General features: G+C 34.2%; 2 protein-coding genes across 4 annotated transcripts in view; one reads left to right on the top strand and one right to left on the bottom strand.

Moving 5' to 3' along the window:
- Positions 1 to 8,646, bottom strand: part of LOC111001822 (kinesin-like protein KIF3A) — a 29,326-nt gene extending 20,680 nt beyond the window's left edge. Inside the window, exons 1-2 of the mRNA XM_045633684.1 lie at positions 8,488 to 8,646; positions 8,072 to 8,281 (exon numbers count right to left, since the gene is read on the bottom strand). Of these exons, the coding sequence (XP_045489640.1) occupies positions 8,072 to 8,281; positions 8,488 to 8,493 (216 nt within the window). The 5' untranslated portion in view covers positions 8,494 to 8,646. The remainder of the gene's footprint in view (positions 1 to 8,071; positions 8,282 to 8,487) is intronic.
- Positions 8,647 to 8,880: 234 nt separating this feature from the next.
- On the top strand, positions 8,881 to 24,937 carry LOC111001821 (coiled-coil domain-containing protein 186). Of its 3 annotated transcripts, XM_045633698.1 has the most exons (15): positions 8,881 to 10,128; positions 10,766 to 10,978; positions 11,689 to 11,808; positions 12,607 to 12,715; positions 13,121 to 13,275; positions 13,352 to 13,461; positions 15,172 to 15,331; positions 16,436 to 16,573; positions 17,322 to 17,423; positions 18,417 to 18,510; positions 19,319 to 19,401; positions 19,745 to 19,762; positions 20,329 to 20,535; positions 22,290 to 22,436; positions 23,154 to 24,937. In XM_045633698.1, exons 1-15 carry the CDS (start codon positions 9,025 to 9,027, stop codon positions 23,211 to 23,213), a joined length of 2,820 nt encoding a protein of 939 aa, XP_045489654.1. In that variant the 5' UTR covers positions 8,881 to 9,024; the 3' UTR covers positions 23,214 to 24,937. The 3 variants fall into 3 exon arrangements, with proteins under 3 accessions (XP_045489654.1, XP_045489655.1, XP_045489656.1); XM_045633699.1 differs by lacking the exon at positions 19,745 to 19,762; XM_045633700.1 differs by lacking the exons at positions 22,290 to 22,436; positions 23,154 to 24,937 and adding an exon at positions 20,806 to 20,868.
- Positions 24,938 to 25,164: the final 227 nt, after the last annotated feature.

Below are 25,164 nucleotides of genomic sequence, written 5' to 3'. Positions count from 1 at the left end.
GTAATTTTGTCTCTGACATATTGTCTATGGTATATAAAACCTCATTTACAAACATTTATGTTTCATAGATTCTTTGTTGGACAATAAAACGTCCGTATGAATCAAACATACCTTCACTAATATGACGATTAATTTACATATACATGAGTGTATTAATGAAAAATGTCTTTGAACTAATCACAATAATAAATAGGGCGTTCTAACACTGCCATGAATCGTAAAAAGGGTGTATTAAAGTGTAAAAAATTAATTTTCTTTATAAAACAAATTCGTGTCTGGGTTTGTAACTTTTAACTTGACTGATTGATGTAAAATAGGGTGGCACGCCCTAACTCAAAAATACATATTTTCATATAGTACTGATACTATAATCTTGATCTAGCAAACGCTGGGTCAGATATAACAGAATGTCTATTGAATTACAAAAAAGGGTTTTATAAAAATAGACAGATAAAAAAAGAATTATGAACATTTTAATGTGTTAAGTGTGTATTGTGTGTGTTGAAGTTTTTAACTGGCCCTGACTCAGCATTATGCTGTGGAGCAGACGTGTTTCACAGCGCTGGTTATTCTGCCAGAGACAACAACAATTAGTTTTTTTTTTATATAATAGGGGGGTAAACGAGCCTGCGGGACGCCCAAAAAGGCTGTCATCACCATTTTTAGCGGGTGAGTTGCCGGCTTTTAAGAGGAGTACGCTCGAATTTTGAATTGTTGGAGGTCGTATCTCTCAGGGAAGACTTCCCCGGTAGTCGATTCCACAGTTCGCTAGTTCGCAAAAAAAAAATGCCCAGTGAAATGGACTGTGGAAGATTTCCAGCCATCAAGGATAAAATAAATATTTCAGACGCAAAAAAGACAAAGAATAGTACAAAAAATACTAATACTAAAATAGTGTATGTAAAGATGTCCATGTATGTAATAGTGTGTTTACATATTTACAAATAGTGATTTTTATTTATATTTATTTGATTTACATACTAATTTTTCGGCGGAATAAAAAAATACTTTATTTTTCTTTAGTTCCTTACCAGTCCATTAAAAAAAATCAAATACACAACTACACGCAATACTCGTCGTGCTAGTGAGCTTATCTTGACGAAGCCTTACAAATTATTTGAAGAAGTCTATTAGGTATGAGGGTTAGCAATTATTTAATCAATTACCATCTGAAATTCGCAATATTGGAGTGTTTGACAAATTCAAAAAGGCAGTAAAGGTGCATGTTAGTGTGAACATCACTACATATTATGAAACAGTCGCTTTCTCTGTCCCTATGTCCCTTTATATGCTTAAATCTTTGAAACTACGCAACGGATTTTGATGCGGTTTTTTTTAATAGATAGAGTGATTCAAGAGGAAGGTTTATATGTATAAAAACATCCATTAAATAGTCAAGAAGTACTGTTATTTTTGAGGTTTCTAATGTGATACCGTAAATAATTTCATTTTTTCCGCTTACATTGCAAACGCAGGCTGAACCCTACGAGTTTTATCAAAATAATGCACTAAGTATTGTACACATTGAAAAGGTCTATCTCTTATGAATAACCCACATTTTTATATACAAAATTCACAGATTTTCTGTAGTGTATTTAGTATCAGCATTGCACCCGTGCGAAGCCGGGGCGGGTCAAGACTAAAATTGAGACGGCTAACGGCGACGTGTATCTCGCTCGTATATATTCATATTAATATTAAGTTTCTCGTGTATTTTTTTTGTAAATAAAGTTCTTTAAACATTAAAGATTTTATTTTTGCTCTCAAACATATCATTAGTAGTACAATCAAATTATGATTTTTTTTTAATATGTAATTAAAAAAATAATAATAATACACGTGTGAATAGTTCTTCTCATTAGCCTGTAGTATAGCACACAACTCTAAGGGGCTCTATTGAAGTTGCATAGGTCAGCCCAGCATCCGCGATTATACAATGTAAATACATAATGTTGTAGGAGTAAATTAAAAAAAGAGTGAGTGTACTTAGATACACTCGTTAGAAGTTCACACACTTCTTTGGCGTATGGAAAAAAATATCTAAAATGCAGTAATGATTAACGATAAATATTAAAATTAATCAAAAAGATTTTATTTAAATAAATAAATTATTAGTAAATACAATAACCGTCGTATATGAAATTGATTTAAAACATCAAAACAGTATTTTTTCACGCTGTTTAATTGTACTGTTAGGAAACACGTGTTCTAAATATAAAAAATACTAGAATATACAACTTGAACATAGTTATCAATTTTATTACCACCTAGAACTAACTTCATGCTGTAGGTGTCGGTGTGCGCGCGCATCGTAAAAACTCACTCTCATTTTTCTCCATCTCACCAAAAGTATAACTTCAAAAAAAAATACACAGCAAGGATCCTAAACCGTCTCCATGTATTTGAAGCCCTATTAATAAGCAAGATTATTCTGTGTAATCATTTAAAAATTGATACTTAAAACTCTCGACAAAAACAATACGGTTTATTGCCTACAAGACATAGTTGCCCTTCCTTGTCTAACTATCTATCTATAACTATCAACACTAACTATGCAAAAACATACAGAGTTATACAACGACCGATATTTAAGCCTTGACTTGTATAAGCTATCGTGTAATATGGTCACCAGCATCACGAGCATATCCCACATGCATACCTGCACCTACCCTCACTTTTACAAAATCAACACACAGCCAAATTAGGTATCAATTTATGAACCATTTTATATACGTAGGTAAATATTTGATTTTTCTCTGACTATATTTTTAGTGTATTTGTTTGTTATTATATAATAAATATATAAACTATTTACGAGTCGTAGATTGTCTATTTAAATTCAATATTGTTACAATTAGTAGGGATTTAGAAACAGTCGTTAATCGTACGATTCATGGTCGAAATCGAAGATTAGTTAAGCTAACGCTCTGCACGACTACTTAAATACATAGAATCCTCCATTTTTCCAATTCAGAAGATGACATGTGACTACTTGAATGATTGACAAAATTATATTTAAGTATTCGGTTTTCGGCCGAATATAATAAGAATAGGCCGAATACCGAATAGTAACCGAATATTCGTTGCAAGTCTATTTATTTTCTTTTTTTGCGACTGAGGCAACCCAACTGCTGTGGTCTCCGACAGAATTACCATCGCTGCGGAACAGTTTGCTTCTCAGCATAATGCCGAGCCAGGGACAAGTACAACCAGCAAACAATCCATACTTCAAATGTACCGAGGTATTCAGGTTTAGGTTCGAATTGATTGACGTGGAATAAGTGATACCTAGATGAACTTATGTTCCAAAATAAACGTATTTTTTTTACCTTGTTAAAACAATAATGTTGTCTCATTATTTTTTATTATTGTTATTTAGTGAGTTCTATGTGTTTAAATTTTGTAATAAATGTCTATGTCAACGTTTTTCACTATAGTGAAAAAACACTGTGTGTTTCGTGATTTCTTACTAAAACGTATCATTTAAGTTTTTTTAAGTAAACAATTCGATTTCTAATATAAAAATTACGCTTCATAAGAGTTTTATAAAGTCCAAAATGGGGCATGGCATAAAAAGATTAGGAAACACTGGGCTAAAGTATTGTGCCCAAATAAAATATGCTCCTCTCTAGAACAGCGTCAAGTCATATTTTTCTTATAACAAACGCAGAGAGTACCATCCCTTGGAATTCAAAATTGCAGATTTTTTTAATAACAGGGTGCATACGGCTCTGATAGTGATATTTTATTTTTTATTGAACAGGGGGCAAACGGGCAGGAGGCTCACCTGATGTTAAGTGATACCGCCGCCCATTAACACTCTCAATGCCAGAGGGCTCGCGAGTGCGTTGCCGGTCTTTTAAGAATTGGTACGCTAAAATGATGCTGATATGTTGCAGTTAAATCAGAGAGTTAATTCAGTCTCTAGACAGTCAATCAAAGATCGATATTCAATCAAGTCGCTAGCATTTTGATTTAAATAACGCAGCATGGAAAACGTTTAACTATTTGTCTGACCGAAAGCCAGCGTGTTAATATGTAAAACAAGATGGCGGTCACAATAACAGCTAAGAGATTTTGTTAACTCATTTAACTACTTTACAATGACACTTTTATTGTGCCATTAGTTAAATGGCTAGGTTGTTAATTGAACGGCTAATTAATGCAGTTGGCTGCGAAATATCTATCGTATCGTATACGTTTTTTACAACAAACTCCCAAGAAATTAGAGAATTATCATTGAATAAATTCAAAAATCTGGTTACACGTTAAATAAAGCTACACAAGCTATCCATGGTAGGTCGAATCGGTTTATGTGGATAGCCCTTTGTATGAAAGGACAGTTCAAGTGTGCCAATATCCCATCTTAAGATTTTAGCTTACACCAGTTTTTAAAATATTTAAAAGCTATTTGATATGTTTTAAACATAGACATGTATATTTTAATATGATTTGTACGGTTTACGGGTAGCTTGTATCGACAGATGGCTATTACTATCCGTCGATTGGTTACTGACACACTTTTGGACTACGATATCTATCTCAGATGGTCAAAAATGGATTGAGATAGGTTATTGAGTTTGGGCGTAAAAACATTTGGAAAAATCATTAATTACGTAACAACTAAACGATGACAGATTAGTCATCGTCTGCCTAATCCGTAGCCAACTCGGCTACGGATTAGGATTAAAATTAAATTCGTCCGTAGACGGTTTTCGATCGTAATAATTTAACAATGTATTAATACTTTAAACTTACATACGTAAAAAAATCGAATTAACTTTTCTTACAAAAAAACTTGTTTTTTACTTTTCACAAAGTGGTAATCGCTTTTATTTTAATAAAATTTACGTATTAGCGTAATTAAAACTGCCCGTTTGCCCCCTGTTCTATATATATAAAAAAACTTACATAAAAACATTTCTTTACGTGATTACAGGAATGGTATGTAACAAGGACTGGTGCGACGCCATCTTGCAAATAAGCATTTTGGCGGGTTTAATTAGAATTTTCAAAGACAATTTATCAGACTTAAAAAAAATATTTCGATTATTTTTAGACACATTAATTAATACTCTACATATATAGTCTGTTTTTTTTAATTTAAAAATAAAATCAATTTGATTTTATTGCACTGTCCCATTACATCATAGTCTGTGCGCCATGTAACGGTTTTACTAAAATCGATAATTCTATTACTCTATCCTTATACATACATTAGGACTATGTTAATAACAGTGATGTACAAATATATATATATATATGACTGTGATATTACTATTTATTTTTAAACATCGTCTGCCATCTCTTAAAGAATACAAATACACACTATGTACCAGTAACGGTTTCTCAAACAGATTTTATTAAGGGAAAATGGGTCAACAAATTAAAACGCTCCATTTTTGACATACGTAAGTCACAATAGGCGCGAACTAGGACTGTCAAAATCCAATACATTTTTGACTTACTTGAGGGGTAAATCTTGTTTATGAATTTTCGAATGAAATGTATTTACAAATCTAGCCTATTAGGTGTCAAATATTTTGTCCAGATTAAAACGCAAAAAAAACTGTGTCAGACAATACGAAACTATTGCAAAGCTACGCTTGAAAATGGATAATTTCGTATTTATTAGCAATTTCAAGTTATATTTCATACAAAATCGTAAGAATCCGCTTATGGAAGTAAAAAAAGTTACTGAAACCACTAGTTGGACAACTGACTTTTTTAAAATTAGTACAAAACTTTAGCAATTTACATTTTCTGTGTTGACGATATAGAAACTTGACATTGCTTGACAAATGACAGCTTTTTTTAAACTCATATTTGTGTATGGGTTAGGGTATTTATTTATTTATTTAATAAAATAAAAAGGGTAGGAAAGGAATAAAACATATATTATAACTATATTAAAACTGTTGTCAGGGACAGTCAGGTAAGTAAACATCATTATAAATAATATTAGCTAGTTATTACAAATCTCGCATGCATGCATGCATTTGTCGCGCTCCTAAACAAGACAGCTACGGTTACATTAATACAAACCACAGTTTTCTAATGTAACAGATTGTAATATACTATATTATTTTGTAAATTAAATTTTAAAAAAAAAACTTATTAGGTACAGAATTCTTAAAAAAATCCAGTCTTCAGTCTTCGACGATTGTAAACGCAACATTCATGATACATGAGCACTGAGCCCCAATGCACCGTCAAAGGACGTGCAATATGCATATAGAACATCGCGTATGTAACTTGCCTTCCGACGTAAAAATGTGACTACCCTCAAAAGTTTCGTAACTATGAAATTAAAAATTAAATCTCAAAGTTCGATCGTTTCGTTTACGTTTCGAAAATCGTTCCAAATTTAAAAATGTCCCTTTTCAGATGACAATTTGATTGAGGGTAGTCTAGTAAATTTGATAGATAAAATTCCTCAGATGATTGTAACCATAACCTACCCACCATTCGACAAGACTGACGGAGATAAAACACGCCAATCTGGACGAATGGTGGACGGGTCATAATTTGTCTTCTTTCTTCTGTCTTCTCAGTTGCCGGTATGTGCTATAAAAATCTTGAAAATCATGCCTTGAATTTCATAAGATTCAGGATATATCGACGAAAAAATTTACAAATACAAATTCTATACAAACGTTGAAAAAAATCACAATATACAATTAAACTGTACTTGTTTTAATATACTTTTTTAGTCAATGTTGTGCATACACAGTAATTCAGAGTCGAAACAGCGATTTAGGAATGACACATGTCACAAAATTCGGTCCCCAATTTGTCCTTCACATGCGTCGCTAACAAAGTGCAAAACTAGGCTTACAGAACTTCAATTAATAGTTTGATATCACCGTTATGTAAAGGGCTCATTAGTTGAAAATAAAAGGTCGCAACTCGTTAGTATGAAACCTTGAGGCTAGGATGGCCTCGCTAGCAAGGCCAGTTACGTAGCTCGCTTGTCTCATGGTACTTACAGAAGGGCATAAACAATAGAATAATATCAACTTGAATACGAGAAATTATGCACCGCCTTTGTGCCATAATCTATGGTTCGAGTTGTGGCGAAACAGTAATTATTTAATCAATCTAGCTTTCAACAGTTATTAAATTGCAGTATTTTTATGAGTAGTTTGTATCTTAATTTATTCTTATTCAGAAGCATTAATTATATTTTTATAAACAAGTAAGAAAGAAATACAAAGACTAAATTCTAAATATTAAATTAATTGAATCATTCAGATTTAAAATTTGTTTCCAAATAATATTATATAATTTTCCAAACTATGTATTAAAAAAACCTAATAAAATAAAACTATTTTTGTAAAAAGCGTCTCTAAATATATTTTCCATATATAAAGCTTTTGTGCCTTATAAAAAGATGTTAAAATTAGTCATAAAGTAGATGTCATCAATTACTCTGTATGAAGTCGGAATAGGTTAATATGTTAGCAATACAATTCATGTAACAACGGGATTTATATCTAGTACTATGCTTATCATATTCATGGCAGATAAGATAGTAATTATATAGGACACTAATAAATTATAAGTACCACTCAGATAATGCTGAAATATTTCCTGGTTCTAGACGGCAGTTTTATATAAAAGCTAAATAACTAACAAATACCATAAATAGTATTTTCTTTTCAAATCACTTACCAATAAATGCAAATGTATTATTAAGCAAATAAATTGATATTAATTTTTAACTAGAATCCAACAGGAAAATGAGAGCTAAAAGCAGGAATATCATGAAACCGCTGTATGAAAACCCATTGTAAATGTTTCATAAATAAAATTGTTCTATAAGTAATCATAGATAAATTAGAAACACATTGTGTTGCAAGTACTTTGTATTATAACTATAAATTGTTTCAAGGTTACTTACAACATAGAATTGAACAGGCGATTGAGTTCAAATACATGGAATATTACCACATAGAAAATTGTTATAGGAAAATAGAACATGAAGGTCCATGTACCTATTACTTCCATGACTGCGCTTAAAATGGAAATAATAGAAGCGATGTTATAATTGAATTACGTCATATAATACCTGACTCGTGTTGCTATCGAAAACGGCATCGTAGGCGTAAATCCTTGGCGGATCCGGCGGAGAAACGTTGCTCCGTGTGACTGCTATGGTGTTGTTTACAGAATCAACTGACACGCAATTGTAGGTGCCATCAATTTTTTCCCGCTGATCCATAGGGCGCAGGCGCACCACAACCCGAACGTTCTCGACTGTCCCGCCCATCTCTGCATCCTAACCACGAAAAATTACACGTGCCTTAATGCGTAGTTATATGACCCTGACATAATTAAATGACTCACGAGGAAATGATTAACATGAGAAAACTTGCATACGTAGGCAATCATTTTCCAATTGGAATTTTGATGCAACTGGCTGTGAATTAAGAAATTCTATATTTTAACGAATATCACGTGATAAGAAAATATAAGATCACTTACGGGCATTTTGAAGTCTTTTCTTCGTCCAATGCACACAGCCTGCTCGTTACCGCACTGACGAAGTTACGTCTTTGTTTGTCGTAGATTGAGTAAAAATCAATACTGTCCTTGGCCCCAAAAACTGAATTCGGTTGTCTCGTTGACTCGCTCACGAAATGAAATGAAAATGAAATTACTAAAATGACAACTCTACTTCCAGTGTTTCCAGTTAATATCACCATTATTATGGCAATATTGAAGTTTACTTCCGGTATTTTATTCAGAGTACGCTATTTTGTAGGTTACCTATGGTAACATATGACAGTATAAAAGCCACCATATATTAAATCTGTCGGAAATATTAACTCTGTTAAGTACCGTTGTCACTGTCATAGTTAATGTCAAATACAAATATAAAAATTGTTGTGGCGATTTCATACCTAATGTTTATTATTTTACTGCAATAAATAGTGTTAAATTCGCTTTTCAAATGGCACCGGTGCTTTCCAAAGAAATATTTAAGATTACTTAATATACAAAGCATTATATAGAAAGAAAATGTCAGTGGAAATCATTGAAAATTCTGTCCATATTGGTGGTATCGACGACGATAACTCTGCAGTAAAACAAAATGAATTATCCAGTGATTCCGGCGTTGATACGTTGGAGTCATGCTCTGTTACATATCCTCCATCATCTGAGTCAGATATATCGCATATAAAGATTCCCGAATCGGATTTATTTCAGGATGATAACGTTCTCGAAGATCTCTTTTCTACAAACGAAAGTAGTTCACCTTCCTCACTTAGTAAATCCATAAGTTCTGATAATATACAAAATGGATACTCAAACACCGAACACAGTTGTGACGTTCATCAACTTAGTAATACTGACAATCTCTCATTAAAGGAAGGGATAATCAATAACATATCAGTTTCTCTAACAGAAAACAAGTCCTTATCTGCATCTGTAAGCAATATCACCAACATACCTGAGTCTTCCATAGACCTCAAAAAGTCAACCACCAGTCTAAATGTGCCTGTAGAAAAATGTAATATAGATATGTTGAGTAGAAGTGCTGAAAATTTGACAAACCTAATAGAACCTGAAATTATTTCAAGTACTGAAGCACTAAATACTGAAGAAATTCTCACACAATTTGATAATCAAAAGCGAAAAGTTGCAGCAACCCAGAAAATTGTACCAGATACCCAGCCACACATAGATTTAAAAAGTAGACTGCCAAAGGAGATACTTTCACAAGATATTGGTAGTATTGTGAGAAATGTTCATGGTATATTTTCATCTGTTTCGGGCAGTTTAAAAAGTGCATACAACAATCAACGGGTGGTCCAAAAACCAACCAAAACAGTAAAACCAGTTAATACAAAATTATTGAGTGATATTTTTGAAGATGGGGTTGAGAAATTACCAGTGCTTGATACTAATGAAATCCCAAACGTCCCAGAGATTCCAAAACCAGTAGAAATAGATAGTGACATTAATAAAGACTTCAGTAAACTTCAAATTGAATCGTTAGAAAGGGTTTTAGCTGAACAAAGAAAAGATAATGTCTCTTTAAGAGAAAAAGTCAAAAGGCAAATGGAAGAATTACAGGCCAAGGACCAATCATTTAAGGAGCTCGAAGTCAAAGTTGACCTGGTAAGAATTTTACTGATTCTCTTCTCTGCCAAGATTATTGCTTTTTTATAGAATAAAAAATTCTTAATAAATTACTAGCTGCCCCTGCGAACATTGTTTCTCATAAATTGGATTTTACTTTATTTTTAGTACACACCAACATGAATGATTTTGCTATGGTTTTTTTAGGTTCTGTGATTTATCTCTCTATAAACCTTAGGGTTCAAATCATAATTAAGAAATAAAAAATAGGGATTGATTGTAGAGGTGTGAAAATTAAGGGTGGTTTTTGTTTTTATGCTGTATTATAAAAAAATAAAAATAAACAAACATATTGGCCTGGACACCACTTGTCGCTTAGAAGTTTGAAAGATAGATATTAGCCGATTCTCAAACCTACGAAATATAGATAGTAAATTTCATAAGAATCGGTCGCGTGGTTTCGCAGGAAAAGGGGAACTAACATTGTGACGCGACAATGTTCATAAGTGTACATTATGTTACCTATATGAATAAATGATTTTTGGTTTGAATTGATACAGAGTGGTTTATCTTCATATAACATGTTTACCAGCTATGCCTGTGTTCCTAACAGCATGAAACCCAAAAGGACTTTTGTATCACATTTCTTTTATAGCTTATTCTTACTCATTTTCAGATGTCAAAACGTACTGAACAAGCTCAACGAGAAAAAGACGCGGCTGTGATGCGCTACGCTAGCCTTGAATGTTCAGTTATAGATGCTAAAAAGTCAGCAGAAAATGCTGTCAAAGCTGAAAAGGCCGCTATTGCAGAGAAAGACCTACTTGTCAATAAATTGAAGACCGCACGAGATGAGAAACAAAGGATTTGTCAGATGTATGATGATAAGGTATGGTTAATTTCTATCAAATGAAATATACTGTGAACATGAACGTCTACTTCTGGTGTACTTGAATTCGTGTATGCGGTGATATTTGTTGTCTCTACGTATTTGCATGTTATTCCCACGAGTATGTAACTGCTCCTTTTTCACCATGCCTCCTGCTGATAAAGGACATTTTTATTTATTTATTAAAGTGAAACTTTTATTACATCGTCTCAAACTTTTTGGTCTGTGTGGCGCATGTCGCGTGACGGTCGGCCGCGGGGTAGGGATAAAGTCAAAGGCGCTCGTCATAGCAGCCAAGGCCAATATGGCGGCGCACATAGTTCGCAGTAGCTGACCGTGTAGTGTATAGACTACTATTATTTATTTGTGCTCCACGCTATTTTAATATGTGTATATAATCTAAATAATTGTTAAGTATTATGTATGTCGTACTCTCTAAGACACAGAATTCAATAAAAATATTATCATTCCAATTTTCCAAGAATAAAATTAAGATTGATAAAGCGATTTTATACCCTTAATGGAATATTATTCCAAAAATGTTTAGTTAAATATCTATATTGTGAAAAAGATTCACTTTTACCATGGTTTCATAAAAGCACCCAAAATTTTTTTGACCTACCCTCTTTTTCTCGGGTGGGTTAAGATTTAAATAATTAATTAAATGTTAAGGATTGCAACTTTAATTATCACTAATGTTTATTTTACAGTGTCATGAAGTATCGAATACAGAAAGGGAATTAGCTAAAGTCCGTGAGGAGTTAAAAGAGTTGGAGGGTAGGCTGAAGTGGACCCAGAGCAAACTAAGGGTTGAAATGGACGCTTATAAGGTAGTTAGCGTGCGACACTCATATTGAGGTCGTAGGTTCGATCCCCGGCTGTGCACCAATGGACTATCTATGTGCGCATTTAACATTTGCTGGAACGGTGAAGGAAAACATCGTGAGGAAACCGACATGTCTTAAACCCAAAAAATTGACGTGTGTCAGGCACTGGTGGCTGATCACCTACTTACCTATTAGATTTAAATATGATCATTACCATAGAAGTACCATCTATTGATTACTTACTCAATCCAGTCGAAAAGTATCGACATCTAATTAATTATAGACAAATACTTTGCAATAAAATAATATTGCGACTGTAATTAAAGATCTAAGCTATCCTATCTCTTAAGTTGGACCAGACTGCTCACGGTGTACCAATTTAATTTAAAATCGGTTAAGTAGTTTAGGAGTCCATTGGATAAACATCGTGACAGGAGATTTATATATATCAAGATGTGCATTTAATAACAACGCATCAAATACACTGAATCACGTACAACTCGCTTACTTGCGTGCACGCACGTATACGCAAAATATGCAAAACCAGTTCTATTGTATTTGTGCAAGTAGCGATAAAAATAAGCCAGTGGCGCTTTATCCTCTATGGGACTTAGATTTCTGAATGTATGTCAGTCTAATTTGGTGATCAGCCACCCGTGCCTGACACACGCCGTCAACTGACCAGACTGCTCACGGTGTGCCAATTTAATTTAAAATCGGTTAGGAATCGGTAGTTTAGGAGTCCATTGGACAAAAATCGTGACAGGAGATTTATATATATTAAGATTTGGCAACTAACAGGAAAGTACTGAGCGGGCGGATAAACTCTCGCAACAACTTAGCGAGTTGGAAGCGGCGAAGGAAGCTGCGGTTTTGAACGCCACCGATTCGTTGAAGGCTAAGCAATTAGGTAAGATTTTTTTCTGTTACACAACTGACTGATAAAGATATTCTCCATTTAAGTCTTTCTCTGTGCCTTTCACGCCTCTTAAAGACATTTACCGACAGTAAATTGCCCTTTAAGACAGTTTGTCGTCCCTTTAAGACATTTTTCGCCCTTTTAAAACAGTTATCGTCAATTTTAGAAAATTTTCACCTTTTATAAGACTAGTCGTCCTTTCTAGACATTTTCGTCCCTTTAAGACATTTCCCGTCCCTTTAAGACATTTTCATCCCTTTCACGCCCCTTTAAGACATTTTCCGTCCCTTTAAGACTTTTTCATCCCTTTCACGCCCCTTTAAGACATTTTCCGTCCGTCCTACGACATCCGTCATACTTGTCGTCCGTTTAAAAAATGTTCTATTTTACTTCTAGAAAGTGAATTAAAAGAAACCCAAGCGACGCTCATACTATGCAAGCATGAGAAGGAAGACCTGGACAAAAGACTGACTGCAGCTCTACAGCAGTTCGAGACTTGTAAGGGGGAAAGGGACGAGGCGACTAGTGCGCTCTCTCTCGCACAGGCTGAGGTATTGACCAGTTTTTGAGAGCAAATATATTTATATTTTTGGTTTTATGGTTGATTTTGTTGTTGTCTTTTTTCAGTTGGAAAGAGTGAAGGCGCATGCCAGGTGTCTCGAAGAAGAGGCTGCTGAGTTGGCAGCATTGAGGGCTCAGGCAGCGCTGGCCGATACACTTAGCTCACAATTGCAAAGGTTAGAATTGTCGCAAATTGCTAATACGCTGGAACCTTGTAACACTAAAAACTTTTGAATTAAAAAATTTTTGACCCTTTCTGACAGAAAATCTCTTTCGGGTTTTGACACTTGAAATTACACACAGACATACTTTTTTTGTTAAATAGTTTAGATTATATTGTCAATTTAACATTCGCTGGAACGGTGAAAGAAAACATCCTGAGAGAACCGGCTTGCCTGATCAGTTGACTGCGTGTTTCAGGCACGGGTGGCTGATCACCAAATTAGACTGACATACATTCAGAAATCTAAGAGGTCCATACAGGATGAAGCGCCACTGGCTTATTTTTATCGTAACTTGCACAAATACAATAGAACTGGTTTTGCATATTTTGCGTATACGTGCGTGCACGCAAGTAATACGTAAAGTTGTACGTGATTCAGTGTATTTGATGCGTTGTTATTGAATGCACATCTTAATATATATAAATCTCCTGTCACGATGTTTATCCAATGGACTCCTAAACTACTTAACCGATTGTAAATGAAAAAGGGCACACCGTGAGCAGTCTGGTCCAACTTAAGAGATAGGATAGCTTATATAAAGATCAAGATATTATAGCAGCAATTTTATTTTATTTTATTGCAAATTATTTGTTTATTATTTGATACAATTTTAACAGATGTGTTAAAAGTACCAACGTTTCACAAAAGTTCTCCTACCGTTTCCCTTGAATAGTTTACTACTATGTAATATAATAAAAGCCTAAGCCACAGCAACGCTTGGCCGAGTCTGCTAGTCTACACTATAATATTATAAAGAGGAAAACTTTGTTTGTTTGCAATGAATAGGCTCATAAACTTCTGGACCGATTTTAAAAATTCTTTCACCATTCCAAAGCTACATTATCCACGAGTAATATAGGCTATATTTAATTTTGAACAGAAATAGGGTTCCGTAAGATATTAGGGGTTTTCGGACACAAGGTTTAAAAAATCACCCAAAAAATAAAAAAGGGGGGTAGCATAGCAAAATGTTCCATGTTGGCATGTACTAAAAAGGTACGCTAGGCATTAGTAAAACGAAGTTCGCGGAAGCAGCTAGTATATTATATTTTTACACTTAGCACTGGAATATGTTCCAATTCCAAGGCCAATCTTCAAAAACTTGGCGTTTTCTTTCAGGGAAACCGAACTCCGTAATCAAGCTAGCTAGTATATTATATTTTTACACTTAGCACTGGAATATGTTCCAATTCCAAGGCCAATCTTCAGAAACTTGGCGTTTTCTTTCAGGGAAACCGAACTCCGTAATCAAGCTAGCTAGTATATTATATTTTTACACTTAGCACTGGAATATGTTCCAATTCCAAGGCCAATCTTCAGAAACTTGGTATTTTCAGGGAAACCGAACTCCGTAATCAAGCTAGCTAGTATATTATATTTTTACACTTAGCACTGGAATATGTTCCAATTCCAAGGCCAATCTTCAGAAACTTGGTATTTTCAGGGAAACCGAACTCCGTAATCAAGCTAGCTAGTATATTATATTTTTACATTTAGCACTGGAATATGTTCCAGTTCCAAGGCCAATCTTCAGAAACTTGGTATTTTCAGGGAAACCGAACTCCGTAATCAAGCTAGCTAGTATATTATATTTTTACATTTAGCACTGGAATATGTTCCAATTCCAAGGCTAATCTTCAAAAACTTGGCGTTTTCTTTCAGGGAAACCGAACTCCGGAACCAAGCTGAAGCGTCACTGGCGTTGGAAAGGGCGCGGTCCGAGACGTGCGTACGTCGTGAAGCGTCCGCCCTCGAACACGCCGCGAAGCTAACGGCTACGCACGTTGCTGAACGTGCACGTGCGTCAGAACACGAAGCTAAGGTAATCCACAGTCTGCAATTGTCTCCTACACCACATCTCTGGTGCTTTTAAATACTGCTGTAGAAGATTATCAAAATTAGTATAAAATTCAGATTACCAAAATTAGTATGAAATTCAGATTATCAAAATTAGTATGAAATTCAGATTACCAAAATTAGTATGAAATTCAGATTATCAAAATTAGTATGAAATTCAGATTATAAAAATTAGTATGAAATTCAAATTAATTAATAATTAATATTTTATCATTGTTTTTATCTTTTTTTGATTATTTTTATTTTGTGAGTTTCGTTAGTAATTAATTATAATGATTATTAGTACTTAACTTTCTACTTTACATTAATGTTGTGTATATTAATGATTTTTAGTACTTACTGAGTTTAATAATTAATACAAGAAGATTTCTTTTTGAGGCATAGGACAGTTTGGAAAGATGTTTTAGAGGTTGTTAGGAAATATTTTTGGAATCGTTAATTAAGATATTGCATTTTAAAAAAATCATCGGCTCTTTAGGTCTTGGCCTCAGATTTCTGAACCTGTTTCATGATCATTTTTTTAATCTAATAGGCAAGTAGGTGATCAGCCTCCAGTGCCTGACACACGTCGTCGTTTGGGTCTAAGACATGTCGGTTTCCTCACGATGTTTTCCTTCACCGTTCGAGCAAATGTTAAATGCGCACATAGAAAGTCCATTGGTGCACAGCCGGACATCGAACCTATGACCTCAGGTATGAGAGTCGCACGCTGAAGCCACTAGGCCAACACTTGTATTTAAATAATAATTAGAGCTGTCACGGGACGCCTGGCAGATGTGAAACATCGACATTATTTTGTAAAAGTAATATGCAGAAAAGAACAGACTGTGATATGAACTAAATATGTCATAATGATAAAATCAAATATTACGATTTTTTTCCAGATAAGGATGACTATTTGTTGAATAAACATTATTTTCATTCAATATTTTTATTGTGAAATTTACTACTGCATTTAGACTGTATATCATATAGCGTGGCGACGCGTCGCCACGGCATGCGTCGCCACGCCAGAAATCGGTTTTACGTGCGGCTATAGATGTTTCACATGAATAATGTATTTTTCCAGGCGCAAGCACTGGCAGCGGATAATTCCTCACTTCGTGAGCGAATTCAGTTCTTGGAATCGGAGATTTCGTCTCTGCAAATATCGTTGAATGATGAAATGGAGAGGAGGAACAAGGAGACCAGGGTTTTGGCCAGAAAAGTGAGTTTTTTGTTTATACTTCTTTTGACGCGTTGGGGAAAGATGAGGGTAGTTTACAATGCGCGCGCGCACCGACACTCTGAAGTTAGCTGTTGTCAATATTTTAGTTTTTGTGAAGTTATACTTCGTTTGGTGCGTTAGAGGAACATGATGAGAGTAGTTTTTTACGATGCGCGCTCCCACCGTCACAAGAAACCAACACTCTGAAGTTAGTTATAGTCAATATTTTAGTTTTTTTTTAAAGTTTTACTTCATTTGGCACCTTAGGGAAAATTATGACTAAATTTTTACGATGTGTGCACACCGTCACAATATATTGACACCCAGAAGTGCTCTATAGTCAACATTTTCGTTTTTTGAAGTTATCCTTCTTTTTTAGCTTTGGGGAAAAATGATGAGTAAATTTTTACGATGCGCGCTTACCGTCACAAAAACCCGACACCCTGAATAAGTCAATATTTTAGTTTATTTCTGTTGTTAGCGTCGTTTTTGTGAAAAAAGTGCGTGCGTATCACACTAATATACTTCGGTCTAGATCTGTCTGTGATGAATCTCCAAGGTTGAATAAGAGAAGCGAAGATATTTACAAGCATCATGCGTCATCATCGTCGACTATGACGTCATAGTTCTACGTATAATGTTTGTATTTATCTGTGACCGTTTGTCACGTGACTGACGTATTCGTTCTGATAATTTCCTGAAGTTATTTTACTCCAAGATTGTCTTTAATGATAATCTTCTCGTAAAGGTGGCTGAACTGACGACAGAAGCCGCAGAAGCTAACAAGAAGTTGGAGTGGGAGAAGGGAGAAGTTGGAGTCTTGAAGAAGAAACATGCCAGTGCTGTGAAGGTAGGTTTGGTTACTTTCCATTGATTTCCAATTAACATTTCAGAGACAAGCGTGACTCGTACAATAAAATGAGGGTAGTTGTAAAAATGTCTGCGGAGGGTATTTGGGGAATGTTTGTAGTCCATTCAAGTATTACTGTTAGCAGATTTACTGCAATTTATCCCCCCTCTCCATCTCTTGTTAGGAAAAGTAAGCATACATTTTTTAAGGAATCTTCGAAAATGCATTCAATCATAGACAATGTGTGGGTAATCAATACCGGCAACGCACTCGCGAGCCCTCTAACATCGAGAGTGTCCATGGGCGGCGGTATCACTTAACATCAGATGAGACTCCTGCCCGTTTGCCCCCTGTTCTATAAAAAAAACACCAAATATGAAAATCAAATAAATGCGCATATAAAAAGTTCATTGGTACACCAGGGATCGAACCTACGACCACTTTTGATTTTTATACGAACTTTTTTACCTGAATTTATTGTAAAAAACAATATCAAATTCGTAATTATATTAAAATTGTCTTTTATGTACACATTTAATGACAGCTTATTTTTAACGGATTGAAGTTGTGTATTATAAACTATAATTAACGTTTCTTTTAGTCGATATCACCTCCGGGGAAATTAATACAGATTTTATTATTATTATCTGTATTAATATTTTTATATAATTTTTCTGCAGCTATGATTCTTTTTGACATTCAACACCTTTTGTCTTCAGTCACAGTGACCACGCCCGCTGTAAAGCACGCGAAACGTCAAAACGAAATTATAAGTTTAGAAATACATAGCTTCAATCCGTTAAAAAAGTGTTTTTCTTTAAAATAATTACTGTTGACGTAATCATCATATATGAAAATCAAGTAAGCATTATAGAAAGTCCATTGGTGTACAACAGGGATCGAACCTACGACCACTTTTGTATTTCAAACTGTAAATTATCTGAAACTTTGTAAAAAAATCGTAATTAAATTATAATTGCATTGGTTTCACAGGAGTTGAATCGCGAACTCCAGCGTGCGTTGAAACGCATAGAACAACTCGAAGCTAAGTTACCGCAAAATGGTGACACGACATCTACGAGAACAGGTGGGTGACGATCACTAGAATTGTTGGGTTATAACAGTAAGAACCTTCAAGTATTACGTCACGCAATTTTTGGAGATTCTTAAAAAAAATCCGGATCGAAGGACCATAACAATTTTTTGCTAATCCGAGCAAAGTTATCGTACTCGCAGCTTGGTATGACTTCGCATTATATAGTGTGTGTGTATACGTTGTGTATACGCGTCTTGGTCGTAGAATCCTATTGTTGTTTGAACTTGGGGTCTACCCACTAAAACCTCAACCAAAGATCGCCCTAGGTGGGATGCGGTGACAGCAACTTTTGTTTATTTATTTTTTTTACAGCTACTCAATACACAATATTCAAATAATTATAGTATACACAAAAGCCAAAACCGCAATAAATAAAATAAAAATAAAATACGTTTATTTTGGAACATAAGATCATCTAGGTATCACTTATTCCACGTCAATCAATTCGAACTTGTAGGCATCCCTACTCATCGGCAAAAAAGAGGGTGTAGGCCAAAACAAACTCTCGGCAATACACATTCGAAACTCAAATATAAAGCACAAATTCATACTATATTCAAAAGATTGATTGAATCAAATCAAAGTCAAAAATCATTTATTCATATAGGTAACAATGTACAATTATCAACGTCATAAAAGAAAAGAAATATAAAATGATTCTAATTTTACATTTACTGCCAGTTCTCGAATCAAGGGCGTAGAACGGAAGAGAAGAACTGGCAATAAACTATGATTATGTAGGACCAGCATGTTTCCAAGCATTCTTATATTGAATGTCATTGAGTCTATGGTTTTTTAGGCTCTGTGACGTCACTGAGCAGTGGAGAAGGTCCAGAAGAGAAGTTGCACAATGGACACCAAAGTGACTTACCAGAAATTCAGGTAATTTCATTTTTTTTTATAGAACAGGGCGCAAACGGGCAGGAGGCCCACCTGATGTTAAGTGGTACTGCTGCCCATGGACACTCTCGATGTTAGAGGGCTCGCGAGTGCGTTGCCGGCGTTTTGAGCATTTGCTCTTTTCTTGAAGGACCCTAAGTCGAATTGGTTAATTATCTTGGAATTACTAATTGTTTATCTTAGTATTGAAATGAAATGTGTTTGTTTGGTATCTGTTTTGCCCCATTTTTTTTAAAGCCTCTTTAATGCTCCAATCGTTGGTATATTGTTTCTAAAGTTGGATATAATACGCGAAATTAAATTTTCTTATCATTTCTGCATCCAGGAAACTCGATCGCCTAAGGTAAGATTTCATAAATTTACAGATAAAGTGCGGTTTCATTGAAAAGATTTTTCCAAAGGTAAACATTTTCAATGTAAAGTAAATAATAAATGTAGTGTTATATAATTAAGGTTAATGTAGAAAAAATATGTAAAATCTTTGTACTTGTGTTTTTAATAAATTCCTTTGAAACGGCTTAACCGATTTTTGATTTGAGAATAGATAATAAACTTCTAAGTGATAAGAGTGCCCCCCCCTTTTTTGACATATTTTTGATATAGAAATATTTTTTAACCTACCCTCACTTTTAAGATATTAACTGTTATATTTTTTGTTCATTTCCGGGTAAACTTGTTTATATTTATTATTGTAGCTAAATAGAATGCGTTATCAGTAGGACTTTTTATTATTGTTATAATAAAATATGCCAAAGTACTCGCAAATCAAGTAGCGTACCAATTCTTAAAAGACCGGCAACGCACTCGCAAATATTCTAGCATTATTTGATGTGATAAGCTTCCTGATCCAATTTTCTTCACATCGATTGATGGTAATTGATATCCATGATGTTACCCAACAATTTTTAGACCAAAGAACCAGATAGACAAGCCCTAATCGAAAGGATAGTCCAACTACAAAGAGCGGCAGCAAGACGCGCCGAACGATGCGAGTTCCTGGAAGAGCATTCGAAGCAGTTGACCAACGAGTTGCGGGGGAAGTCCCGGTTATTGCGACACCTTCTTGCGTCTATGCCCGGTGGAGCTGTCACATCACAGAACAGTGATAAAAATAAGGTATGAATTTTTTTTTTTTTTTTAAGTTTTTTGTTGTCTGGTTTCCAGTGTTGCCAGATGGGGCTATCTCTCTTACCGAGCGGTGTTTTTATTTTATCCGCTGGCTACAGGTAGCCAGGTAGATTTGGCTATGTTTTTTTTACAGAAATATTTAATTAACAAATCATTTTTATGATAAAAAAGAACTTATACAGCAACAATTAGTTTCAAGAATTGAATTTTAGGCTCTTAGATTGCTATTTATGCTAATTTTGACAATTTACATGCTAGCTTATACGGACGCTAACCAAGGTATATATAATTTATTAATTGATATTATTCCTGTAATTACCCACATCCTGTGTTTATTCAGGTGATCGGTTTTCTGCCTGACACTCTGTTGTTTATGCTATGACATTTCCCCTAAAGTAGGCAGAGGGGCGATGATCGTGTCATCAAACGAGATTTGGAAAGTATCGCCAATTAAAATATCGCCGCTACCGATATATTGGCATACCTTGCATAGGTATGTCAATATTATCCCTAGTTATAATAGTAGTATTGATTTTTTTATACTGTGTTGTTCTCTATCATACATATATGTGTTGTTTAATTCGCTTCGTTAACTCATAGCAATTTTTCCCATTGATTTAAATGCCATTAGCACCTCAGTTGTTTTTGTACGCTAAAACGCTAACCCAACTTATCAACAATGTTGTTCTATCAACAACAACAGATTGACTTCTAGTCTATGGGAGAAAATGTTACTGTAGTGTGTGATTCTTTACAAATCTTGCTCATCTCAAAGCAATAATCGCTCGCTCGGTTGCTTGTATTGAAAAGCACTGGGGTCGTTCAAGTTTACGTAAAGAGATTTACTAAAATTTATTTTTTATTATAAATTTATTTATTTTTAGAAAAGGGGGGGGGGCTTTTCTCAGCAAAAGTGAGTTCTCTAAAATAATACACATAAAAGTATGAATTTGAAGGAATACTCGAAAATGCGTTTCGTTTTCAAGCATAGACAATGTGTGGCTAATGTTTAATAAAATAAATTACTGTTGATGTAATCACCAAATAAAAAAAAATCAGTGGCGTTACAACCTCTTTAGGTCTTGGCCTCAGATTTCTGAATCTGTTTCATGATCATTTTTAAATCTAATAGGCAAGTAGGTCAGCCTCCGGTGCCTGACACACGTCATTGACTATTTTGGGTCTAAGACATGTCGGTTTCCTCTCGATGTTTTCCTTCACCGTTCGAGCAAATGTTAAATGCGCACATAGAATGAAAGTCCATTGGTGCACAGCCCGGGATCGAACCTACGACCTCAGGTATGAGAGTCGCACGCTGAAGCCACTAGGCCAACACAGCTCCTTGTATATCCTCGTAATCACCAAATAAGGAAATCAACCCCCCCCCCCCCTCGGCCCTACAGTGCTTACGTCATACTTGAACGACCCCTATATCGAGGTACCACTGTACTATTATTATTTAATTTTTATGGGTTTCCTATTTAGAGATTAGGATATATATCTTATATCTTTAAACGAGCAATTCTTGTATATATATCGGCTCCAACGATTTTCATGAAATTTAGTATACGGGGGGTTTCGGGGGCGATAAATCGATCTAGCTAGGAATAAATGATAGAAAATAACAAAAAGGTGGTGTTTGAGTAGTCCCAATTTAAACTGAAAAATGTATCTTCCTGACATCTATCGGCCATCCAGGTACTAATAATTTAATATGATTAAGAGTGGTGTACTTCTGTTAGAAAGAGATAGCGCGTCTTGGTGGGGGAGCAATGGCGGCTGTGTGGGGGGGAGATCCGAACGGAATCACTCTTGAGCTCTCTCTTGAGATTAATAAGAAGCTTCAAGCTGTGTTGGAAGACACGCTACTTAAGAATATAACGTTGAAGGTAAAATTATTAATTTTTCTTATCACATGAACCAAACGAGCAGGAGGACGATATTAAGTGATAGCGCCACTCATGGACTCAATGCCAGGCATGCGAATGCGTTGCCGGCCTTTAAATAATTTTATATTTTTAATTAAGTGACATATATATGTCGCAGTAAAATAGTTAAATGGATTTATAGACAGTTAATTAAAGATCGATATTCAATCAAGTCGCTAGGAATTTAATTTAAATAAAGCAGCGTCGAAAACGTTGACTATCTGTCTGAACGAAAGCCAGCGATTTGATTAATAATGTACCTAAAACAAGATGGCGCTCACGACAACTTTTAGAGTCTTTGTTTTGGCAAAGTGGTTATTTGTTTCAAATTGTAGTCTTTGTTGAAATTGTTGACATGTTATCGAGACAACCATAATTATTTCTTCTGTAATTGTAATTTCAGTGTAGTCGTGAAGAACGAAACTTTATCGATTTGATTGAATATCAATATTTAATTAACGGTCTAGAGATTAGATTAATTCACTGATTTAGATACTTTACAGCGATATTTATACTCTATTATCTGATAGCAAGTCCGCGTCATTCTTTTCGGGGAATCGAATTCAGAACTTTATCAAATTAGGCTGAGAGCTTTTTCGTTTTTATAAATAATTAAAAAAATTAAATATGATTTGAAATTGATCAGGTTAGTAAAACAATTATTTATTTTAATTTCAGGAAAATATCGATACATTAGGAGAAGAAATATCAAGGTTAAAAAGTAAAAGTGTTAATTAATTAATTGTAAATATCATCTTTGAATGTGTATTGAATTTCTTATATAAATTTATTTATTTATATAAATGATTCTAATTTTACATTTACTGCCAGTTCTCAAATCAAGGGCGTAGAACGGAAGAGATCTGAGGACTAGACCTAAAAGTAGAGTTTTAGTACATATACATTGGCACACTAGTCGGTATATTCATTATGATATACACATTTAAAGATGGCATCGTTCCCATTATTTCTTGTACCTGATTTTATTTACTAGCGTCAAAACAGTTTAATAACAGATTAGAAGTTAAAGTTCAAAAAGGCATACAGACCAAATTATTTGTATTGTTATTCATTCTGAACTTTAGTTCTGGCTTTGCGAAACAAATTTTAAAGTGTTATACCTAAACCTTTCTCATGAATTATTGAATATTGGTGAAAGTCGCAGTTCCTTGTTAAGTTTTTGAGTTTGATTTGTTTTAAAATGTGCTGTTTTGAAAGTATTGTCAAGTTTGTTTCACAGCAGAGTTCGTAAACCTTTTCGTTGAAGCACTTTCCAAAGTAATAAAATATTTTTTTGGTTATAAATAGTCATAATACTCAACAACATGGCTTTCTATTCGTAAAATTATTTCGACATAGACAGTAGACCCAGATTACTCTTAAACCTCACAAATTTGTTTATAACAACATTAGTCCAATCACAGACTAATACATCGTTCCGTGTTACCAGTCAGAAATAGGTGTCTATAAAAATATTGCATTTATGCCTCTTTGAATAAATCTTCAGTATTTCTATACACGATCGTAAATATATTCTTTAAAGAGCAAGATTTTTGCAAATTTTGGGCGTATTCCAATCAACTTGATTAAATATGGAAAGTTATTCCATCTGTCAACTGTCAGTATTACCATTTTAGAAAAACAACTACATTTTGTCGTTAACCATACCATCTCCATTTCTAAACAATATAAAAACCGAAAAAGAAAAAAACGTTACTCATATAGTATATAATCAAAGAAAAAAAGATATTCAAAGACAGCCATTACATTTAAAATAAATCATTATTTACAAAGCAGCTGTTTGTAATCCGCCATTTTGTCTGTCAAAAGGTTTAGATTTGTTTTCAGATTTATCAGTGGCTAGATAATCGGTAATATTTTTGTTTTTGTATAGATTATACAACACAGAACAATATATCAATGATTGCCATACGTATTTTAACGAGGCTCTATAAAACTATATAATTTTAATATTCCAAGTATTATTAGTAATTGTTAAATTATATATCCACAATTTAATGTGACTGAATATTTTTTAGGTTAGGTTATGGCATCGGTGTAAAGTGCTTGTTTATTACACTAACGCGTGTACATAAGTACACAGTCTTTTTTTGACGGTGAGTTTCCTTTAATTTTTAGTTGTATAACGACTCCCTTGTTTTTTTGTTTTGAGAAAATCCTTACACATTTAAAGACTAACACAGAGTGTTTATTAACCAAGTATATGCTAAAATTTAATAGATACAATTTAAGTATCAATTTGACAATGTGAGATTAGAATTAATACGTAAAATATACACAAGACAGGTGTGATCGTAAGTTTGGTCCTTCAAAAATTACACATAATTTTTGCCGATGTCATATTTGTCAAATATATCTTTGTGTTGTACTAAATGATATAAATTTAAATGTTGGTGTTTGTTAAACCTTTATTAAGTGATAATAAATATATTTTCAAGTGAGTTTTGTATTTATTTTTCAACCTTTTGTTAACCTGATGTTAAATGATACCGCCGCCCATGGACACTCAATGCCAGAGGGCCCGCGAGTACATTGCCGGCCTTTTAAGAATTGGTACAATTTGAAACAATTATTAAAAAGCATCCCAAATTATTGTCTTTTATTAACATAGCTTTAACACATTTAAAGAAAACACTATCAGATCGAAGCTATGTATTACACAGATAAT

Source organism: Pieris rapae, chromosome 24 (genome assembly GCF_905147795.1).
Source record: "Pieris rapae chromosome 24, ilPieRapa1.1, whole genome shotgun sequence".
In the NCBI taxonomy this organism is placed as follows: domain Eukaryota; kingdom Metazoa; phylum Arthropoda; class Insecta; order Lepidoptera; family Pieridae; genus Pieris; species Pieris rapae.
Note: the sequence above shows the minus strand (reverse complement) of the source record. Positions and strands in the feature narration are given on the sequence as shown.